The 19484-nt window shown below is 50.3% G+C and overlaps 1 protein-coding gene across 4 annotated transcripts in view; it reads left to right on the forward strand.

Annotated features, from left to right (window-relative positions):
• The window catches only part of HDLBP (high density lipoprotein binding protein), a 955902-nt gene that overhangs the window by 816118 nt on the left and 120300 nt on the right, over positions 1-19484 (forward strand). For all 4 annotated transcript variants that reach the window (XM_086944014.1, XM_086944016.1, XM_086944015.1 and 1 more), the window contains exons 25-26: positions 14246-14425; positions 15117-15233. In XM_086944014.1, the coding sequence (XP_086800140.1) occupies positions 14246-14425; positions 15117-15233 (297 nt within the window). The remainder of the gene's footprint in view (positions 1-14245; positions 14426-15116; positions 15234-19484) is intronic.

Below are 19484 nucleotides of genomic sequence, written 5' to 3' on the forward strand. Positions count from 1 at the left end.
GGCCTGACTGGTTACTACAGAAAGTTTGTCAGGAACTATGGATCAATTGTGACGCCATTAAATGAACTGACAAGTAAGAAAATGCCAAAAAAGGTTCAGTGGACAGCAGGCTGTCAGAAAGCATTCGATGACCTAAAGCAGGCCATGTGCACAGCACCTATCCTAAAGAGTCCAGACTACTCCAAACCATTCATTGTCCAAACAGATGCTTCTGAGTTGGGTGTGGGAGCTGTTCTTTCTCAACTGAATTTTGATGGTCAAGACCAGCCCATTGCTTTTATAAGCAGGAGGCTGACCCCCAGAGAGAAGCATTGGTCAGCTATTGAGAGGGAGGCCTTTGCTGTGGTTTGGGCCCTGAAGAAGCTGAGGCCATACTTGTTTGGCACTCACTTCAAGATTCAGACCGACCATAAGCCCCTCTTGTGGCTAAATCAGATGAAGGGTGAAAACCCCAAACTGCTTAGGTGGTCCATTTCCCTACAGGGGATGGACTTTACAGTGGAACATAGACCTGGTACTGATCATGGCAATGCCGATGGGCTCTCCAGATATTTCCACTTAGAACAAGAAGACTCACCTGGTCAAGGTTAGCTTATTGTCCCAAAGTTGGGGGGGGGGGGGGGGGGGGGGGGGGTCATGTAGGAGAGTAGGGTCTGCAATCCTATGATCACCCAGATTTTTTGCTTTTGTTTCACTGGTTTACGACTTTCTCTGGCTGTGGGCCTGCCAATCAGACCCACAGCCTGGCTGTTCTCTCTCTAAATTACAACATGTACCCTAGGTGCATTTACCAATTGGTACTGGGCCACCTTATCAGACCCTGTAACTCAGGGCATAGGTGTACCCAGGGCCTACCAGGGGCTGAAGCATGTATTATGCCACCCCTGGCTGGCCTCCTAAATTTGACACAACTGGCTGCATGACAGCTGGGGCAAAGTTGTGTAATCACCCTTTGCTGTAGATATAGTATACCTATATCTAACCCTAAAATGGACACACAGATTCCTATCAGTCACTCCTATGGCAGGCCTTAACAATCCTGAAGGCAGAGTGCTTGGAATCGTGTGAGATGGTGCTCTGGCATGAGCTGAGCCTGTCTGCAGCTTGCGGAACCAAGTCCTAATAGCTGTTCCATGATATCGCATACCATATACTCTTAAGTGCATTATAATCCTCGCGGTTAAATGCTATCTTTGGTATTGCTTTATCAAAACATGTCGAGTAAGGTGTCATACGAATTGGAATACTAACCCCTCGCCAATTCTGGCGACGGGGTTAGCATTCCACCCTTCTAGAGGGACACGACATGTATGTAACTGTGAACCCCGGTTAAAGTTAAGCAAAGCCTCAGCTCCACAAAATGGATGCTGCCACCACAGACACGAGTCAGACCCCTGCAGCTGGGAGTCCTTCCAGCGAGGGAGGCTTGGACAAAGGGTTTCCTGTCCGGGGCGGTGCTAGCACCATCCCAGACATGGTTTTGTGTATCCTGGGTAGGCAGGGCTTTGCAGGAAGGTGACTGCTGAGTGGCACCCCGGTGCTCACTACGCATAGGCCAGTCTGAACCAGTTCCAGGGGCACACCAGCCCCTGGCCTGGGGGAAGTCCGGCATGGGAGAGGGGTGTAACCACCCCTCTCCTAGTCCCACCCATAGGCAGGACCTAGTCACCGGGTCAGCCCCCTTTTTTTAGTATAAAGATAGGAGCGGGCCCCCTGTTCAAATTAGATCATCTTTGGAATCAAGACCCGACTTTCTGCGAAAGGCATCAAGATTTCCTTCTTCAAGATTCTCCCTTGTGGCTAAGGAGTAGTCACCCTGCATCAAGCGGGCACCATCCTAAGAACACTGCGGTCTGCTGCAAGTCCTTCTTCACGAATCCGACGACCCAGCTCGACGAGACCCGGCTTCCCTGGCACCTATGACCTCTACAGCAAAGCTGAGAACTGTGAGTGCGACGAGACCTCGAGGGACCGACGATCGCCAAGACTGCACGACTTCTTTGCAACAAGCCCACCGTGTGCTCCACTGGTGAGTGCTTTGGGGTCCGAGAAGCCCCAACCCTGAGCAGCTCCAGCACCGAAGATCAGCCCTCCAGCATCTCCACGATCTGCGTGGGGCCCTTCTGCTTTTGCGTGCTCACCGCGCTGTGTGGCTTCTAGCCGGCTGGCTTGTGGCCTTCTACACGACGCCCGACGACATCACTGCTGCTGGTCTGGTTGCTCCAGACTGGCCCTTGCTTCCTTCTTCAAGAGAGGCACCCCGGACCCTCCTGGTCCACTCCAGACGCCATTTTGAGTCCACCGCGTGGGCTTGAATTTGCCAAGGCTTTGTTGCCCAATCCTGGGTCCAGCGACGCCGACAGCTTCAATCTTCGTGGGACAGCTCGCTCCTCCATCCTGGTCGCCGACAACGCCTCCTGGTCCGTGAGATCTGCGAGCACAGCGTCACCCACTCACCTAGTCGAGGTGACTACCATCTGGTGCCCTCCTGGTGCCACCTGACTACTGGCTAGTAGTCTCGAACTTGGTCCCCTCTGCTTTCAGGTGTCATCTTCCTTCGATCCAGGTTTGGATCCATCGAACTTTCTTCACTGGTCGCCTGCCAGCAACTTCTTTCTTCCAGGCTCCTGGTCCGTCTACGAGGATTCCCGACGTCTTTTGAGACCTATGCAGCTGCAGCCCCTGGGCTAGGTAACTTCGGCATTTCGGTGCCCCAGCATAGCCTCACTATCCAAGGGTCAGAATCCACTTTCGTTTTCCTCCTACCAGGTCGGGTTCGCCCGAGAACACTAACTTTGTCTTTACTAGCTACCATAGACTTTGTCCCGCATCACGCGTGAGAGTGCACACTCTGCACACGAGTCCCCTGGGTCTCCTAGAAGTAATCTGAAGATTCTATAGTCAAGATCTAGCGATTCCAAAGCCTATTAGTACTGTACTTACGTGCTAGTAATTTTGCATTCCACTTTCAGAGTATATGGTTTTCCGTGCCCCTCGGGCATTTGTATATACTGTGCTAACTTAAGTATTTTCGTAAGAGTTTTGTTTTGTGCTTAGTACCCTGTCCTCATAAAGAGTACAGGGCTGTTGTGATTCTTAATAAATATCTTGTTTATTTTCGTAACACTTGTGTGGTGTCCTTTCGCTTGGTATTCAAGGGGTATATGTGTGGTATAACAGCTGGCTTAACACACCCTCTCGAGTCTTTAGCCTTAGACTGCTCGTATCCACGCTACTAGGATAGCTGGTCTATAAGGTTGACTTACAACCAATCATCAATAAGGGTTGCTGGACTGATACATAGTGTTCACTAGAATCCGGAACCAACACCGCCGACAGCGAGAGCCTGCGTGGGACAGCTCGTGCCTCCATCCTGATTGAGATATCATTTGAAAGATCACATTAGGTACCATAGGTACATATAACAAGCTTAGAAATACTCTTGAGTTCTACTGAACCAGCTGTTGTGGTAGAAAGGGAGCAGCACACCCGGACTACAACTCTTAGCAAGGGATCAGTAGGAAAACCCATAGTGTAGGTAAGTGCACCACTTACACCTCTCTAGAAAGTATGTCTACCACAGGAGAGAACACAGTGGCTCCCCTGGTCGCTAGTGACCCTCCACAGGTCATTTCAAGATATGCAGCCCTCAGCTTCCAAGAGATGAGACAATTGTGTACCTCCAGGAAACTGAAACAGGGTTCTAACCCTACCCTTCCTTTTCTGATAGGTCTCTTAGAGACATATGATGCTAGAAGGGCTTCTAACCCAGGCCCATCTGATCCTACAGATGGAAGCATGCCCCCCTTAGAAGGTGACCCTGAGTCTAACCTCCCTGAAACACAAGATGTAGATGGTAGGGAAGATGGGAACTCGTCTGAGGAGGAGGTAGACAATGGGCAAACCTTTAGTCACTGCACTTACAATGCTTAAGAATAGAGTTACACACTGTAGGGGTACAGGGCTCATGCACCTGTACCCTCACCACTGGCATAGGGCACCCAGCTAGAGGGGTGACTGATGTATGCCAGGGCAATGGGTTGTAGGCATGGCACACAGGGATGAGTGCCATGCCGACTCTTCACTTTGTTCTGCGTCAAAACACTCAGACTGCAAAGTCACTGTGTTTTAAGGTACAGGGCCTCAAAGGAGAGCACAATAGGTGCTGCAGCCCTTAGATGTCTTCCCTGGTCACAGTGCCCTGGTTACCTGTGGTACCATTTACCAGGGGCTAACCTGTGGCCAGAAATGCCAATTGGGCTAGTTTTGGGGAAAGAAGCCCTGGGTGTAAGAAAGTGGCTCTATAGATACTGGACCAAAGTAAGGTACAGTGTGTGTGTATATAGTCCCCAGAGGTTTGGCAGAGGTCAAAGTTAGATATAACCTTACTCTCTAAAGGGGTAGCTTGGTCGAGCATTAAGGCAGTATCGGAGGACAGTGTAAAGCATTTGTTGTACACACTCAGTCGGCAAATGGTCTCACACACTCAAGAATTGAACTCTAGGCCAATTGTTTTTTATCAAAAGATATTGTATTTTTTTATTTTAGAACCAACAAGGTATCAAAATATACTTTCTCAGGATTAGATACTTTAGTTAAATACTTTTCAAATATTCATTACACTTTTTGAATGCAATAGGTACAGTTTGTTGCAGTAGGCAACACAATTTCAAACACAATACAACATTGAGCTCAACGGGAATTTTCAGTTAAATGCAATAAATTACTTTGTAGATTACTTTTCTAACCACAAGGCTGGATCGTAGATTCAGTCTGGGGACATGTCCTGTAAACATTTAAGTAAAAGCAGTTTGGTTATAGTAGTCCTTTTTAAGGAATATTATTGTATTTTAAAAGTTGACACTTAAAAACTTTTTCAAGTGAAATTAGCAATGTTATCCTATGGAAAGAAATTCAATTTGCAGGTAAAGTATGTTCACGTTACCTTTGTAATCCAGTACTGGACTTCTAGCTTCAGCACTGGGACATCTATCTAAGACATGTAAATAATTACGTTTTGGTAGTTGGTACGATTTTTAAAGAATATTTGTAGTTTGCAAAAATCGACAGTAGAAATTTCACAGAAAAACAGTCAATGGTGTCCTATGGAAGAAAATTCAGGTTACTGGTAAGTACAATACAAATTACTTTTCAAGGTTTGTGCTGGGCTAGCAGATGCAGCACTGAGGTCTCTCCTGATAACAGGTGAGTAAATCGGAATTTGTTGTTCGGCTGAATTTAGGTGAATATTTTAAAGTTCCAAAACTCCACACTTGGAAGAATTTCTGAGTGAAACCAGTCAATGTTAGCCTATGGAAGAAAAAGGAGTTATCCGCTTTTAGGTAAGTACTCGACTGTCAGAGTTAAGGTTCTCGGCATAGACTCCGTGGTCTCCCAAGGTCAGTAGGTACAGTATGTACACCCTCAGCGGCACAGGGGCAGCCGGGTGCAGAGGTAGTTAGGCCCAATGATATCTAATAAGAGGCAGGGGGCCTTCGGTTGGTAGCTGCTGGCTTAGCAGGCCACGCGGCTGTGGGAGCTGGGCTTCATGATCACTTGCTCAGGGCAAATGGGGAAGTAGGATAGGACAACGGTTGCACTGCCAGGGGCACTCTGGCAGCTGGGTGCAGGGTGCTTTTGAGCTGTCGGGCGCTCAATGTTATCCAATGGAGATCTTGAAAAGGGAACAAAGGCTGCAGGCTCGGGACGGAGGATCTTCTGGAGCGACCAACACTTCGAGGGGTAAGTTGGGATCTTGGAGGGTAGGTAGACACCCCGGAGTTAGGCACAAAGGGCCGGGGGGGCGCCCGGTGCAGGGGTGTCTTTTGGTGTTGACAAATCTTACCCTCTGCTGGTTGCGGTTGGGGGTGTCCCGGGTTCTGAGGCTGCAGGCGTCGTCTGGGTTGTCTAGGAGGGTCCTTGGGCACTGGATTCCAGGTCTGAATCGCCGGGTGGACGTCCTCAGGGCCTTTGTCCACTTGGACACAGGTCGGGCGTGCGGCTGCAGAGTGGGCTGAGTTTGCGGTTCCTGGTTGACACCAGAGGTATTGTGGTTTGAGCAGAGCCACTGCTCGTGGGAGTCCCAGTCCCTAAGAGGGTCAAGGCCGGCAGGTCCTTTGGGGTTTCTGAGGTTGCTGTCCGCAGGAGACGCCAGGATTGAGCAGGAGCAGGTTCAAGGATAAACAGGCCTGTAGGGTTGGGGCCAAGTCTGTTTGTGTCCTTTTGTTAGCAGCTGCACAGCAGGTGGTCTTCTTGGTGGTATTTCTTGTTTCGGAATCGGGATCTGAGGAAGGAAGGTTCTGGGTGCCCTTAAGTACTAAACTTCGGGGCGTTACAGGTAGGGTGAGGTCAGGGACCACAGGGTCCTTGTTTAGGGGTGGGTACACCCCCTATCCTGTTCCTTTCCTGTGGGAGGGGGGCAGGTGCCTAGCTGTGAGTGGGTAGGGCTCCCCATCCTCAAAATGGCGGTAGCCCAGGGTCGTGCTTCACCTCGCCTGTCCCACCTGAGGGGTGGAGTTGGCACAGGCTGGCACACCCCCTTTCCTGACTTGGGGTTTCCCCGCCAGCCTTCCTGCCAGAGTGGGGGTCAGAACTGGTGGGGTCCAGTTGCTGAGTACAGCAAGTGGCCTGGAGAAACTCACAGAGGCGGTATGCCTTTGAAGCTTCCCCCTGCCCATCCTGGGGGAGGAGACCTAGCACCTTGCCCAGGATGGGCATTGTTTCAGGCCCAGGAGAGCGGGGAGCTCTCCACCCAGGGGTCCACCAACCTGTCTGCTGTGTGGCAGCCTAGGCTGCCTCCCAGACAAGACATGGATTGTAGGTTAGGTTTCAGGGGGTCATCTCTAAAATGCCCTCTGTAGTGCATTTTACATTAAATCCCACACTGTCATCCGTGTGGATTCAATGTGCTGAGACAAACTTGTCAGTCTTCAGTGTAGCCATTACGGTGCTGTGGACTTCGTAATGACAATGGCATCTCTGCACTTGCAGTGCCCTGAAATGGCCCTGGGTACTGTAGGGGCACACGGCTCATGCACCTGTAACCACACCGCTGGCATAGGGCACCCAGCTAGAGGGGTGGCTGATGTATGCCAGGGCAGTGGGTTTGTGGGCATGGCACACAGGGATGTGCGCCATGTTGACTCTGTTTAGTTCTGTACTTAGACACTCAGCCTGCAAAGGCAGTGTGTGGGTGCTAGGGTACAGGGCCCCTAAAGGTGGCACAATAAGTGCTGCAGCCCTTAGGGGTCTTATATGGTCACAATGCCCTGGGTACCTATGGTCCCATTTACCAGGGACTGACATGTGGCCAGAGATGCCAATTAGGTTTTAGCTTCAATACAGTTTTAGGGAAGGAACACAGGCCCTGGGCACCTGATTGACAGGAGCCCAGGGCACACTCAAAGCACATCAGCAATTCAGCAAAAAGTGGGGGCATACCATGCAAGAAAGATGGCACTTTCTCACACTGGGAACCTGTTTGACAGGGACCCAGGGCACACCAAGAAAGTGTGTGAGAAGTTGGCCTGGTATATGACGCGCAGTAGTTCTAGTGATCACCTTGTACCATGCCAAGCAACCCTTATGATGATTGGTTGTAAGTCAACCTTACAGACCAGCTATCCTAGTAGCGTGGACAAAGCAGTCTTGGGCTAAACTCTGTAAAGGCATGTGAAGCAAGCTGTTTTACCATACACAATCCCCTTGAATACCAAATGAAAGGACACCACACAGATATATATTGAATATATATTTATTTACTACAAAATCCCCTATACTCTTTATGAGCACAGAAGCAAATGCGTTAAAACAAAGCACAGTTTAAATATACAAAAGTTGCACAATATGGATGAGCCCTAGGGGCCACCTAAACCATATACTAAAATAGTGGTATAAGAACCACCTAGCTGAAAGGAAGTATGCCTAGGACCTGGGAAATCGCTGGAGCTGTTCGGGACTAACAGTGAAGAAGTTGGGAATGGCCAGCGGGACTCTGGTGCAGTGCGGAAAGTGCACGCAGATACCAATGTAAGTCAATGGTGTGTTAAAGTTACAAAGTTAGTTATTAAGGAACCTTCCGAGTGACCTAGAAGAATGAAACTTTAGACACAGACACTAGAGGTGTGTACCAGTGTAAGAGCGTTGCTGAGTTACCTCACCCACCGGAAGCGGGTGCACAGGTGCGAAGTAGTGTCGGGTTTCGTCACGCAGGTCGATGGTGCTTGGAGCTGAAGATGCTGCAGGCGGCTCGATGTGAAGAGTTCCGGTGGACCCAAGGGTGGATCTGAAGTGGTGAAGACCTGAAAGCAGAGGGGACAATGTTCAAAGTCACTAGCCAGTGACTACCGTGGAACCAGGCGATGTCGGGTGCAAACGGGCGATGGGGTGTAGCTTCTCTCTGCAGCCACGTGGACACGAAGAGGTCGAGGACGTCCAGGAGTCGATCACAAGCTGTCCCACGAAGGCTCTAGCTGATGGCGGTGTCGGCAACTTGATCGGAGCAAACAGGCCTTGGCTAATGCAAGCCACGCAGGAAGGCTCATCACTCGGACCAGCAAGGTCAGAGCGGGTGCTCCTTTTTACAGGAGCGAGGGCAAGTCTGGAGCAACCAGACCCGCAGCGTAGATTGTAGGTTTCGTCGCCAAGATGGCCGCTGACCACGTGGCAAGTGGCCGGGATGGCGCGTTGAGTGGCAAGATGCAAAAGGGCCCCACGCAGATCGAGGAGATGCTGGGGGGCTGATCTTCGGTGCAAGGGCTGCTCGGTGGTGGGGCTTCTCAAACCCCAAAGCACAGCGTCGAGGGTGCCTCGGGTGCTGCGCAGTCAGCTTCTCTGGGGTCTTTCGAGATGTCCGGTCCCACGTCTCTCGGTGCCTCCACGGGTCCCTTCTTTGCAGGGACTGTCGATCGGGCTGTGAGAAGTCTGGGAGTCTGGGTCTCGTCAGGCTCCGGGCTCGGGCTCGGGCAGGAGGCGGCGGCAAAGCAGACGTCGAGTTGCTGGATGGTGCCTGTGTTCACAGGGTGGCCACTCCTAGGCCACAAGGGAGATACTCTTCAGTCTTCTGTGCAGCAGAATGTTGAAGTCCAGTTGTCTTCTTAGTTTCAAGTTGATTCAGGATGATCTGAGGTGCTATGGCACTGCTCCCACTCTTATTCCCAATCTGAGGGGTGGATCACCTGCTAGGTCCCTCCTCTGGGTGGGACCAGGAAGGGGGGCGGTTACATCCCCTTTCCTTTGCCCAGCTCCTCGCCAGGTCTGGGTCTGGAAAGTCCCAGGACCGGTTTGGACTGGCTTATGCACGAGGACACCTTATGTGCCCCGGGCAGGTCTGATTCTATTTAACCCTGTCCTACCCAATATACAAAATCCTGTCTGGGGTGGTGCTCGCACCTCCCAAGGCAGGAAACCCTTTGTCCAAGCCTCCCTGCTGGAAGGTCTCCCAACAGCAGGAGGTCAGACTTGTGTCTGTGGTGGCAGCATCCATTTTGTGATGCTGAGGCTCTGGTTAACTTTAACCGGGGTTAAGGCTATGTACATGTTGTGTCCCTCTAGAAGGGTGGAATGCTATCCCCGTCGACAGAACTGTCGAGGGGATAGTATTCCAAATGGAATGACACCTAACTCGACATGTTTTGATAAAGCCAAACCAAAGTTAGCATATAACCGCGAGGATTATAATGCACGTAAGAGTATATGGTATGGCAATATCCCGGAACAGCTAATGGAGTTGTTCCCGACAGCTGCAGACAGGCTCAGCTCATGCTAGAGCACCATCTCACATAAAACCATGCACTCTGCCTCCAGGATTGTTAAGGCCTGCCTTAGGAGTGATTATAGGTTACTATGTGTCCAGTTAGATTAGATATACTATATCTAAGTAAGAGGTGATTACACCAACTTACCCCAGCTGAGTGATCAGCCAGTTGTGTCAAACATGGAGGCCAGGCCAGGGGTGGCATAATACATGCTGTAGCCCCTGGTAGGCCTTGGCTACACCTATGCCCTGGGTACCTATGGTACACTGTTACAGGGGCCTATAAGGTGAACCAGTTCCAATTGTGTATGCACCTAAGGTACATGGAGTCCATTTTAAGGAGAGAGCAATTAACCTGGGGCCCTGAATAGCAGGATCCCAGGCCAACTATGTCAAAAACCAGCTAAACACCAGGCAAAAAGTTTGGGGGTAACCATAGTCAGATATCCACCTTCCTACAAAGTGCACCAGTAATCTGGCAAAAAGTGGGGGGTTACTGCAACAGAAACCCACTTTCCTACACCTCTCCCTTCTCAACCGGAGCACACAGTGGTGGCGGATGTGTCCCTCCTGGGATGGGGAGGCCATATGGGAGAGGTGGAGATCAGAGGCCTCTGGTCTCCCGCGGAGTCCAGGCTCCATATCAACATTCCGGCGGTCGGGGCGATCCTACTTGCACTGAAGGCACTTCTTCCCTCTGTCAAGGGAAGGGTAGTGCAAGTGTTTACGGACAACACCACTGCCATGTGGTATTGCAACAAGCAAGGCGGGGTGGGGTTGTGGACCCTGTCCGGAGGCTCTGTGTCTCTAGACATAGCTGGAAGGTCAAGGCATTTCCCTGACGGTTCAACGCTTGACAGGTTCCTTGAACGCCAGGGCGGACTAGCTGGCGTCTTCACTCTGGGGTGGTGCAAGGTCTCTTTCAACCATGGGGAGAGCCTTGGTTAGATCTATTTGTCACCGAAGAGAACGCGCAATGTCATCTCTTCTGCGTGTTGGAATTTCCATAGCGGGAGTCGCTCGTGGCGCTTTTCGTCACGAGTGGAGCTGCGGTCTTTTGTATGCCTTTCCACCTATACCACTTCTACCCCGAGTGGTGAAGATCAGGCGCGACCGGGCCCAAGTTATTCTTGTGGCCCCGGACTGGGCTCGAAAAGTTTGATATCCCGAGCTACTCAGTATAAGCATGGAACCCCTGATCCAACTGCCTCTTCGGGAGGATCTTCTGTCACAGCAGAAGGGGACAGTCCTCCACCCGAACCTGTCCAACCTCCACCTACATGCCTGGTGATTGAGCTGCAACAGTTGATTTCATTTGACTTGCCTCCTGAAGTCTGTGATATCATTCTGGCAGCCAGGCGTCCCTCCACTCAATCTGTATACGCTTGCAGGTGGAACAAATTTGTGGCATGGTGCACAGCAAAGGCTGTGGATCCCCTTTCTGCCCCTCTTTCACAAGTCCTTTCGTTCCTCCTTTCTCTGGCCCAGCAGGGCTCTGCTCTAGGCACTATTAAGGGCTACCTTTCTGTGATTTCAGCCTCTCAGGCTCCCTGATCAATCCTCTTTTTAAGTCACCTGTTGTAAATAGATTTCTCGAAGGCATTACACACCTTTTCCCTCCTATTCCGTTTGTTATGCCACAGTGGGATTTGAATCTAGTTTTTACTTATTTGATGGGCGCACCTTTTGAGCCACTTCACAACTGTCCTCTTTGTTTATTGACTTTGAAGACAGCTTTCCTGGTTGCCGTCACCTCCGCTAGGCGTGAGTGAGCTCCAGGCTCTTTCCTGTAAGCCTCCCTTTCTGTCTGTTCATCCGGATAAGGTTGTGCTTCTCACTCGTCCTTCCTTCTTGTCAAAGGTTGTCACTACCTTCCATATCGAGCAAACTATCACCTTGCCCACTTTCTTTTTGCCTCTGCACCCTTCCAGAGAGGGAGAGGCTCCACCGTCTGGACCCAAAATGTGTGCTCTCATTCTACCTGAATCGCACACAACGGTTCCGGGTGGATGACCAGCTCTTTGTTGGCTACGTAGGCGCCAAGCTGGACTGTACACAAGAGGACTAACTCCCGTGGGGTCGTCTTGTGTATCAAGGCCTGTTATTCTCTGGCTAAAAATGAACCTCCGGTGGGGTGGTGCGCCCATTCTACCAGGGCGACAGCAGCTACTACTGCATTGGGACGTGGTGTCCCCCTGCAAGATATCGGTCAGGCAGCCACGTGGGCCTCGCTGCACACTTTTACTAAGCATGATTGCCTTGACAGTCCAGTCCGGAGAGACGGCTCCTTTGGCCGTTCTGTTCTCTGTGAGTTTCTGACTTTGTTTGCAGACCCACCACTGGTGTTGGTATTGCTGAGGTATCTATTCTAAGGTAAGGAATCTATCACTAACATGTCTTTTTCAGATACACAAGTTACTTACGTAACGATATGTCAGGGCACGTCTAAGTAGCTCCAACGGCGTCATCTCCGCGACTACTGCGACAATGACGTATGTGAAGCCGCATGACAATGCCTACCTACGCGCATGGGTACTGCTGACAAAAACTTTCCGGATCCAGTCAGACGCCTGGGGGTAATTAAAGGTAAGGAATCTATCGCTAACTAGTGATTCTTACAGATCTATTGTTACTAAAGGTAAGTAAATTGTTCATTTAGGCTACTAGCGTCAGCTCGAGACTTGAGGCATGTCTAGGGTTGCCGGATCTTGGATCCGAATCGCCGAGGAGACCTTGTGATGTTTGACCATTTGAGCTTGGGCTGTGGACAGCAAATGCAGAGTGGTGCAGAATCACTGTGTCCGGCCGGAGCCAGAGTTTGCAGATGAACAAATCCGGCGTTTACGGGAGACAGTCTTTGTGGTTGAAGTCAGGCAGGTCCTCCAGTGTTTTCGAGGTTTCTGGCTGCAGGACACACCAAGATTTCGCAGGAGGAGGTTCGAGATGGAGACAGGCCGATAAGGCAGAGGCCAAGTTAGTGGGCGTCTTCCTCTTGTTAGCTTTGGCACAGCTGTTCGGTCCTTCTTCCCTGGGGTGGGTACACCCCCCTATTATGCCACCCTCCTGTGGGAGGGCGGCATAGGCCTGTCCCTGGTTGGCTTAGTATCTCCCCACCCCACCCCATCTGCAAGATGGCGGGGACTGAGGGTTGTGCTTCACCTCACCTCCCCCTCCTGAGGGGTGTAGTTGGCAGAGGTGGGCACACCTCTTTTCCTTACTTGTTTTTCCTGCCGGTTCTCCCGCCCAAAGTGGGGTCAGAATCAGTGGGGACCAGTTGCTGAAAGCAGCAAGTGGCCAGGGGAAGCTCAGAAAGGCGCAAATCCTTTGAAGCTGCCCCTTCGTGAACCCTGCCCATCCTGAGGGATGCGGCTTGGCACCTCGTCCCAGGATGTGCATTGTTTCAGGCCCCAGAGAGCAGCAGGCTCTCGACCCAGGTGTACAGAAACATGTCTGGTGGTGGCAGCTGAAAGCAGCTACTCAGCCTGGACACTAGTGGTGGGTTAGTTTTCAGGGGGCATCTCTAAGATGCCCTCTGTGTGCATTTTTCATTAAATCCCACACTGGCATCAGAGTGGGTTTAATGTGCTGAAAAGTTTGATGCAAAACTTCTCAATGTAGCCATTATGGTGCTGTGGAGTTTGCAATGACAACTCCCAGCACCATATACTCTTAATGGCAGCACTGCACTTACAATATCCAAGAATGGGTTTAGACACTGTAGGGGTACAGGGCTCATGCACCTGTACCTCACCCCTGGTATAGTGCACCCAATTACGGGGGAGGGGGGGGTACTGATCTGTGCGAGGGCAGGGGGTTGTAGGCATGGCACACATGGGTGTGCTATTTCAACTCTTCACTTTGTTCTGCACCAAAACACGCAGCCTGCAAAGGCAGTGTGTGAGTGTAATGGTACAGGACCTCTAAGGGTGGCACAATAAGTGTTGCAGCCCTTGGAGGCCTTCTCTGGTCACAGTGCCCTGGGTACCTGTGGTTCCATTTCCCAGGGGCTGACCTGTGGCCAGAGATGCCAATTGGGTTGAGGCTTCAATGCAGTTTTAGGGAAAGAACATAGGCCCTGGGTATCTGATTACGTAACATAAGTTGTATTTGTAAAGTGCACGATTACCCGTAGGTGTCCTGGCGCTGATTAACAGATGTTTGTTACCCAACTCAGTGGTACTCGTTTTATCGACTTCAGATTAATGAAAGACTGAGTGGACCCGCTGGAATTTGAACCTTTGACCATCATGTCGAACACAGGCCCCTGCAGTGGCTGCTTAAGTCCACTGAGCCACCAGACCCGGCCAGAGCCTAGGGCACACTCAGTTAAGGTACATCAGCAATTCAGCTCAAAGTGGGGACTCAACCATGCAGAAAGAGGGCACTTACTCACAGTATTCTCCTCAGTAGTTTCCTTTTCTAAATTGTGTAAACTATCAAGTTCTCAATCTCCATTCTTTCAATAAATCCATATTTTCCTTTCTGTGATAGGACCAGATTACCATCACCGGGTATGAGAGGAACACAGAGGCTGCACGTGAGGCTATCATGAAGTTGGTGGGTAACCTGGAGCAGATGGTGTCTGAAGATATCACATTGGACCACCGCATCCATGCCCGCATTATTGGCGGGCGAGGCAAAGCTGTTCGTAAAATCATGGATGAATTCAAGGTATGCGCAAGTTTTTTGACGGCAGTGCTTAGAAGATGATGGGCTGAAAAGTTATACTTACTGAAGTTTCCATTCCTCTTAAGTACTTGGCAGATAAAGCACAGGAAGGTTCACCTTAATGCAGATATGGAAAACTAAGGTTTCAGTTAAGAATTTAAAGTAGGAGAATGTTATTCTCAAATAGGATCATTTAGGAACTGCTTTTTATTTAGGGAGTAAATATTATGTGTTTCAAAGGGAGTACTTTAAAATATGTTTAACAAGTTGTTAAAGACAGTTTTGTTGCAATCTCTATTTTTTTATATTAAATAAAAAAATGTTTTTAACAATCAAGATCCTCATTAGATCAGGCAGATACAGTACTTTAGCTTCTCCTTGTAGTTCGTCTGTCTTTTGCTATTCTGAGCATTTAATAATTTTGTTTTCTGGTTGAAGCTGAGCCTAACTGTTTCCTACATTGTAGTGTCTTGCCATACAATTGAGTGACCAGATTTCAAGATTGTAATTAAGTGTGAATTTATTTGGAGCCTTACAAGTACATTGCTAACAGTATTTTTGTTATGATTTTCACAGTTTAAACTATTCCTCTGCACTCTCGATTTGCCACCGGTCTTAGTTCCATGGTATTGAGGGTCCTTAGCCTTTTCCCTCTACTTCAAAGTCTTTCATAGCATTTCATTTTGATTTATAGGTGGATATTCGCTTCCCGCCAAGTGGAGCTGCAGATCCAGACTGTGTCACAGTGACAGGAATGCCAGAACAGGTGGATGAAGCCATTGACCATTTGCTGAATTTGGAGGAGGAATATGTAAGTACTTTGAGTATAGCCAAGTCCTTTTCCCGGTGCCATGGACATTTGCAAAATATTGGTACATACCCTCTGTGGGTATGTTAGGCTACTCCTGGAAACATTCAAAGGTCCTCAATACTGCTATACTGAAGGTAAATAACCAAGGAATCCCTCTAGACACTTGACTATGTTAGAGTAGTAATGGCAAGCGTCAAATAATCTAGGAAGTTGAGTATTTTAGAGACTTTGAATCAGTATGACACTTAACTTTCCCAGCTTTGGAAAATTTATAGAATTTCATGCTTAAATTATTCTCCATTGTCAGCCAAGACTCCCCAGCATTATATAGCACCCAATTTCAGCCAATCAGGTTCTTGTACTAACACTCACTGTCCTTAGAGACCACTATAGCTGATTTCTGGTTGGTACTTCTAACTGCAGATTCCTCACCTTGTGGATACATCCAGGTACCACTCTTCCTCGTGTCTTTTGTTGAGCTTTCTTCAGAATATTTACTTTAATGTGTTCAAGGGAATGTGTTCCCTCCAAAAACTACAGTCTTTATAACATGTTGGGATTGTCATAAGCAGATGTTTGCCTACGGTTCTTGTATAACTCTACGTCTTGCAGGGACTGCTCCTGGATGAACCCCAAGGCAATCCAGAATTGCTAAGTTAAGCTCTACCTTGTTGGAAACCACCTAAAGGTACTTAATCTTGAAGTAGAGCATACTCTCTCAAGGTCTGTCCAGAGTAAGATGATCCTCCCTATAGGAAGCTGGCTGTGTATATGATATTGCCACTAGGTGGTAATACCGTGCACATAGTCCAGGGGTTCCCCAGAAGTGTACAGGGCTCAATGTAAAACCCAAATTGCTTCATTAGTGGTAGTTGGGGCGAGCAGCCTTAGGCCTAACACATAGGAGTGTAAGATATTTATTTCACAACATTGATCAATAATGGGGACACAACTCAAGAAAGAGCTGTACCTATTTTAGAAAATTATATTTTGTTTGTACTTTATTTTATGACCAAGACCTTCGTATTAAAGTAAGTATGTTTTTAACAGTTTTGTGGTTAATCAGGTCAGCAGTGGACAAGAGTTGGGTAAGTATCCAGGGTGCCTTTAGATGTTAGAAATACTCTTGCCAGTTGTGGGGGCGGGTCTTCAGATTCACTTGGCAGGCGGCGTCGTGGGGGTCAGGAGGTCAGCCACTTCACTGGGCTGTTGAGCCTCTCAGACTGAGGCATGGGCGTCTGGTGCAGAGTGGGCACGTGTCGTGGATCCGTAGTCTTTGTTGTTGGTTTCTTCTGGACACGTCCGCTGGAGATTGGAGTCTTTGTTGAAGTCAGCAGTCCTCCCAGGGGATTCAGATGTCGCTGGCTGCAAGACCGGTATCTGATAGAGACTACTAGCTGCAGATTCCTTAACGTAGAATTATTCGCAGGCGTGAGACTGGATCTGGAATTTGTTTTGCCACAGTATCCCAGCGCGCCGGGGGGACAGCATCACCCGACTCCGCCCAGGCGTTGTCCGCGTACGTGACGCCATTGTCACATAAGGCCCACCCCGGCACGCCTACATCCGTTTTTTTTTTTTTTCCTTTTCCGCATGCAACATGGATCCGGATCATGCTCCGGGCCTGTTCAGGCCTTTCCCTTTTGCTATTGCATGTGTGTGGGAACAGTGTGCGAATGCCTTCAGGCTTTAAGACGTGCTGGTCTTCTGGACGCCTGATGTCGGCGACGGATCCTCACCTCATCTGCATGTGGTGCTTGGGGGAGCATCACGACTCCACGGATTGTGAGGCCTGCCAGCAGATGAAACCGAAGTCCCAGCGGGAGCACCGAATGAAACTTCTCTCGGCTCGCTCGTCAGCATCGTCACCTCGACCGGCCCTTGCAGAGGGTTTTTGGAACCGCAGCCCCTGTCATCGTTCTAGTCCTTCTCCCGGGCCGCAAGAGCATCACTCACCTGTCGGCAAGTGTTGCAGTTTGTTCCCGGCCTGTTGGGGTCGTGGGCACTCCGCAGGTGATGCAGCCACGCGTGTCATCCCCTAGCCGATATTTCCCGGTGTTGGGGCGATTAGAGCCCAGATGGAGACATATGCCACGCTGGCTTCTCCTCCTTGGGCGTCAGCGGATCCCTTGTAGAGTGCGGGCACTTAACGGCGTCACCGGCGGCTCCGGCACCGACTGGTTCGGATGCAGGTTCGGAGGATGTGTTGCCGTGGGGGTGCAGACCTTCGGGGCTCCCTCCTTCAGACCAGGGCGCGTCTGCTTCGCCGCAAACTCCTGCGGGAGTCCCTGTGATGTCGTGGGTGGTCTCCTTGGCTCGGGACGCATCCCCGAGCCCCTCTCGGTCCTCTGGACAGGCGGAAAATCTTGGCTGAGGTGATGCTGCTATGGCGACAGCGGCTGCTGGCCCTGGCAGCGCCATAGGTGTTGACGGAGGACACCTCTCGCCTCGGCTGGCAGGGGAATCCTTGTCCCTCCACCCAGGCGGTTGCCTCGTCAGAAGTCAGGTCAGCGCTGTTCCTTCGTCTCTCCAGCTCCGGCCCAGCCCCGGTCTCCTGTGGTGGAGCCCAGCCTGGCGTCTCCCCTGGCCCGGCTGAAGCCGGTCGTTGACTCGTCTTCAGACGCCTCCTCTTCTCCAGAGGTTCGGCGCTTTCTGGTATAGTCCTCGGCGGAGACTGGCTGCCGCATCGTGGCTTTTTTCCCGACGTAGTCTAAGGCTCCTGGCCGTCTCCGCGGCCGCAGTCTTCGTCGGAGGAGCCGCAAGTCCCCCACTCCTCGGTCACTCTTCCCCCTTTCAGTACCTGGCCCTTTCTCCCTCCGGTTGGCTTGGGGGACGGCCGCCTTAGCTTGCAGCAGTCGCCAACCAAGGAACTGCTCTCCCCTCCGCGGGGCCCTACGGAGGCAGGTGCCGCCTTCGCTCGCACGGTTTCCACGGCTGTGGTAATTTTACAAATGGGTGATCCAGCTGCCTGTTTCCCCATGGATCATCTTCTGGAGGTTATCCATCAGGGCTCTGGTGGTAGGGAGCTCCTGCTTCCTTTCGAGGGTTCGCTCCATTCTTCTTCTCTTTTGGGGACTTGGGTTCGTCCCGCCACGGGGGACCCGGTGCCTCAACACCTTGTGCACTGCCACCTTCCGGTGCCGCCTGATCAGGTGTGTCTTTCCCTCCACCCCTCTGCCAGGGGCCCTCTTTTGCAGAATGCCTTTCCCGCCCGCCGCTGTTGTCTCCCCCATTATGCCATTATGGGAGGCCCGCTTGCTTGACTCTTGGGGGCGCAATATGTTCGCCTCGACTGGCTCTGCGGGCCGTTAACACCCTGTGTTCTGACTAGGGCAACTTCTTGCTTGTGGAACTCGGCGGAGTCCCTTATGTCTGCCGCTTCTCAGGAAGGTGTTTGTATTGATTTGAGGCACCATGCGTTAGACGTCCGGGAGCTGGCAGCGTTTATTCCAAGCTCCACTCTGGACATCTCAGAGGTGCTTGGTCGTGCCATGGCCTCCTCGGTTGCACTTCACCGCCTTGCCTGGCTTCGGGTGTTTTAAAGTGGGTTATTGGTAGGGGCAAATGTAGGTCTGCCACTGGCAATAAGGCCATTAACACATGATAGGACCCAGCATAGGTCTTAGAAATTTTTTCCTATGCTCAACCCTTGGTAACGTGGCTTAACTTCAAAGACAGGTATGTAAAGCATTTAAAAACACAATTTCAGTAAATCATTAGGACACAATACAAAATAAAAATTGCACACCAATTTATAAAAGTAGGTAATAGTTTTATCTTTTAAATGACACCAAAACGAAAAAAATCCACTGTAGGGAACCAGAGACATGAATTTTTAAAGATTAGTCATTTTCTAGTGCTTAGAAACCAAAAGTGCCCCTTTTAGTAATTTTGTTTTCTCTGTCAGGGACACACCTTTATAAATTGTTCTGAAGAATTTTCTCACCACTGTGGTGGGCCGCCTTCAGCAAGCGGAGTCCAGTTAGAACACCTTCCTGGAGTTCTGCTTGCAGGTCCCAAAGTATCCAACACACAAGCCAAGGTTCTGGAATCTCCAAGAGGGTCCTTGAAAGTGTGAAACTACAATTCCGCAATCCACTTGAACAAAACCCTTACAAATCCACTGTTACTCCAGGCTTTGAATTCTTTGTGGGGCTGTCCAGGTGAGCTCTGTTAACCTGTAGCTTGCAGGGAGTTCAACTTGTGAGTCCTTTGGCAGCAAGGTAATCCACAGGACTACAGTTTCACTTG

The sequence above is a fragment of the Lissotriton vulgaris genome, chromosome 11 (genome assembly GCF_964263255.1).
Source record: "Lissotriton vulgaris chromosome 11, aLisVul1.2, whole genome shotgun sequence".
Classification (NCBI taxonomy): domain Eukaryota; kingdom Metazoa; phylum Chordata; class Amphibia; order Caudata; family Salamandridae; genus Lissotriton; species Lissotriton vulgaris.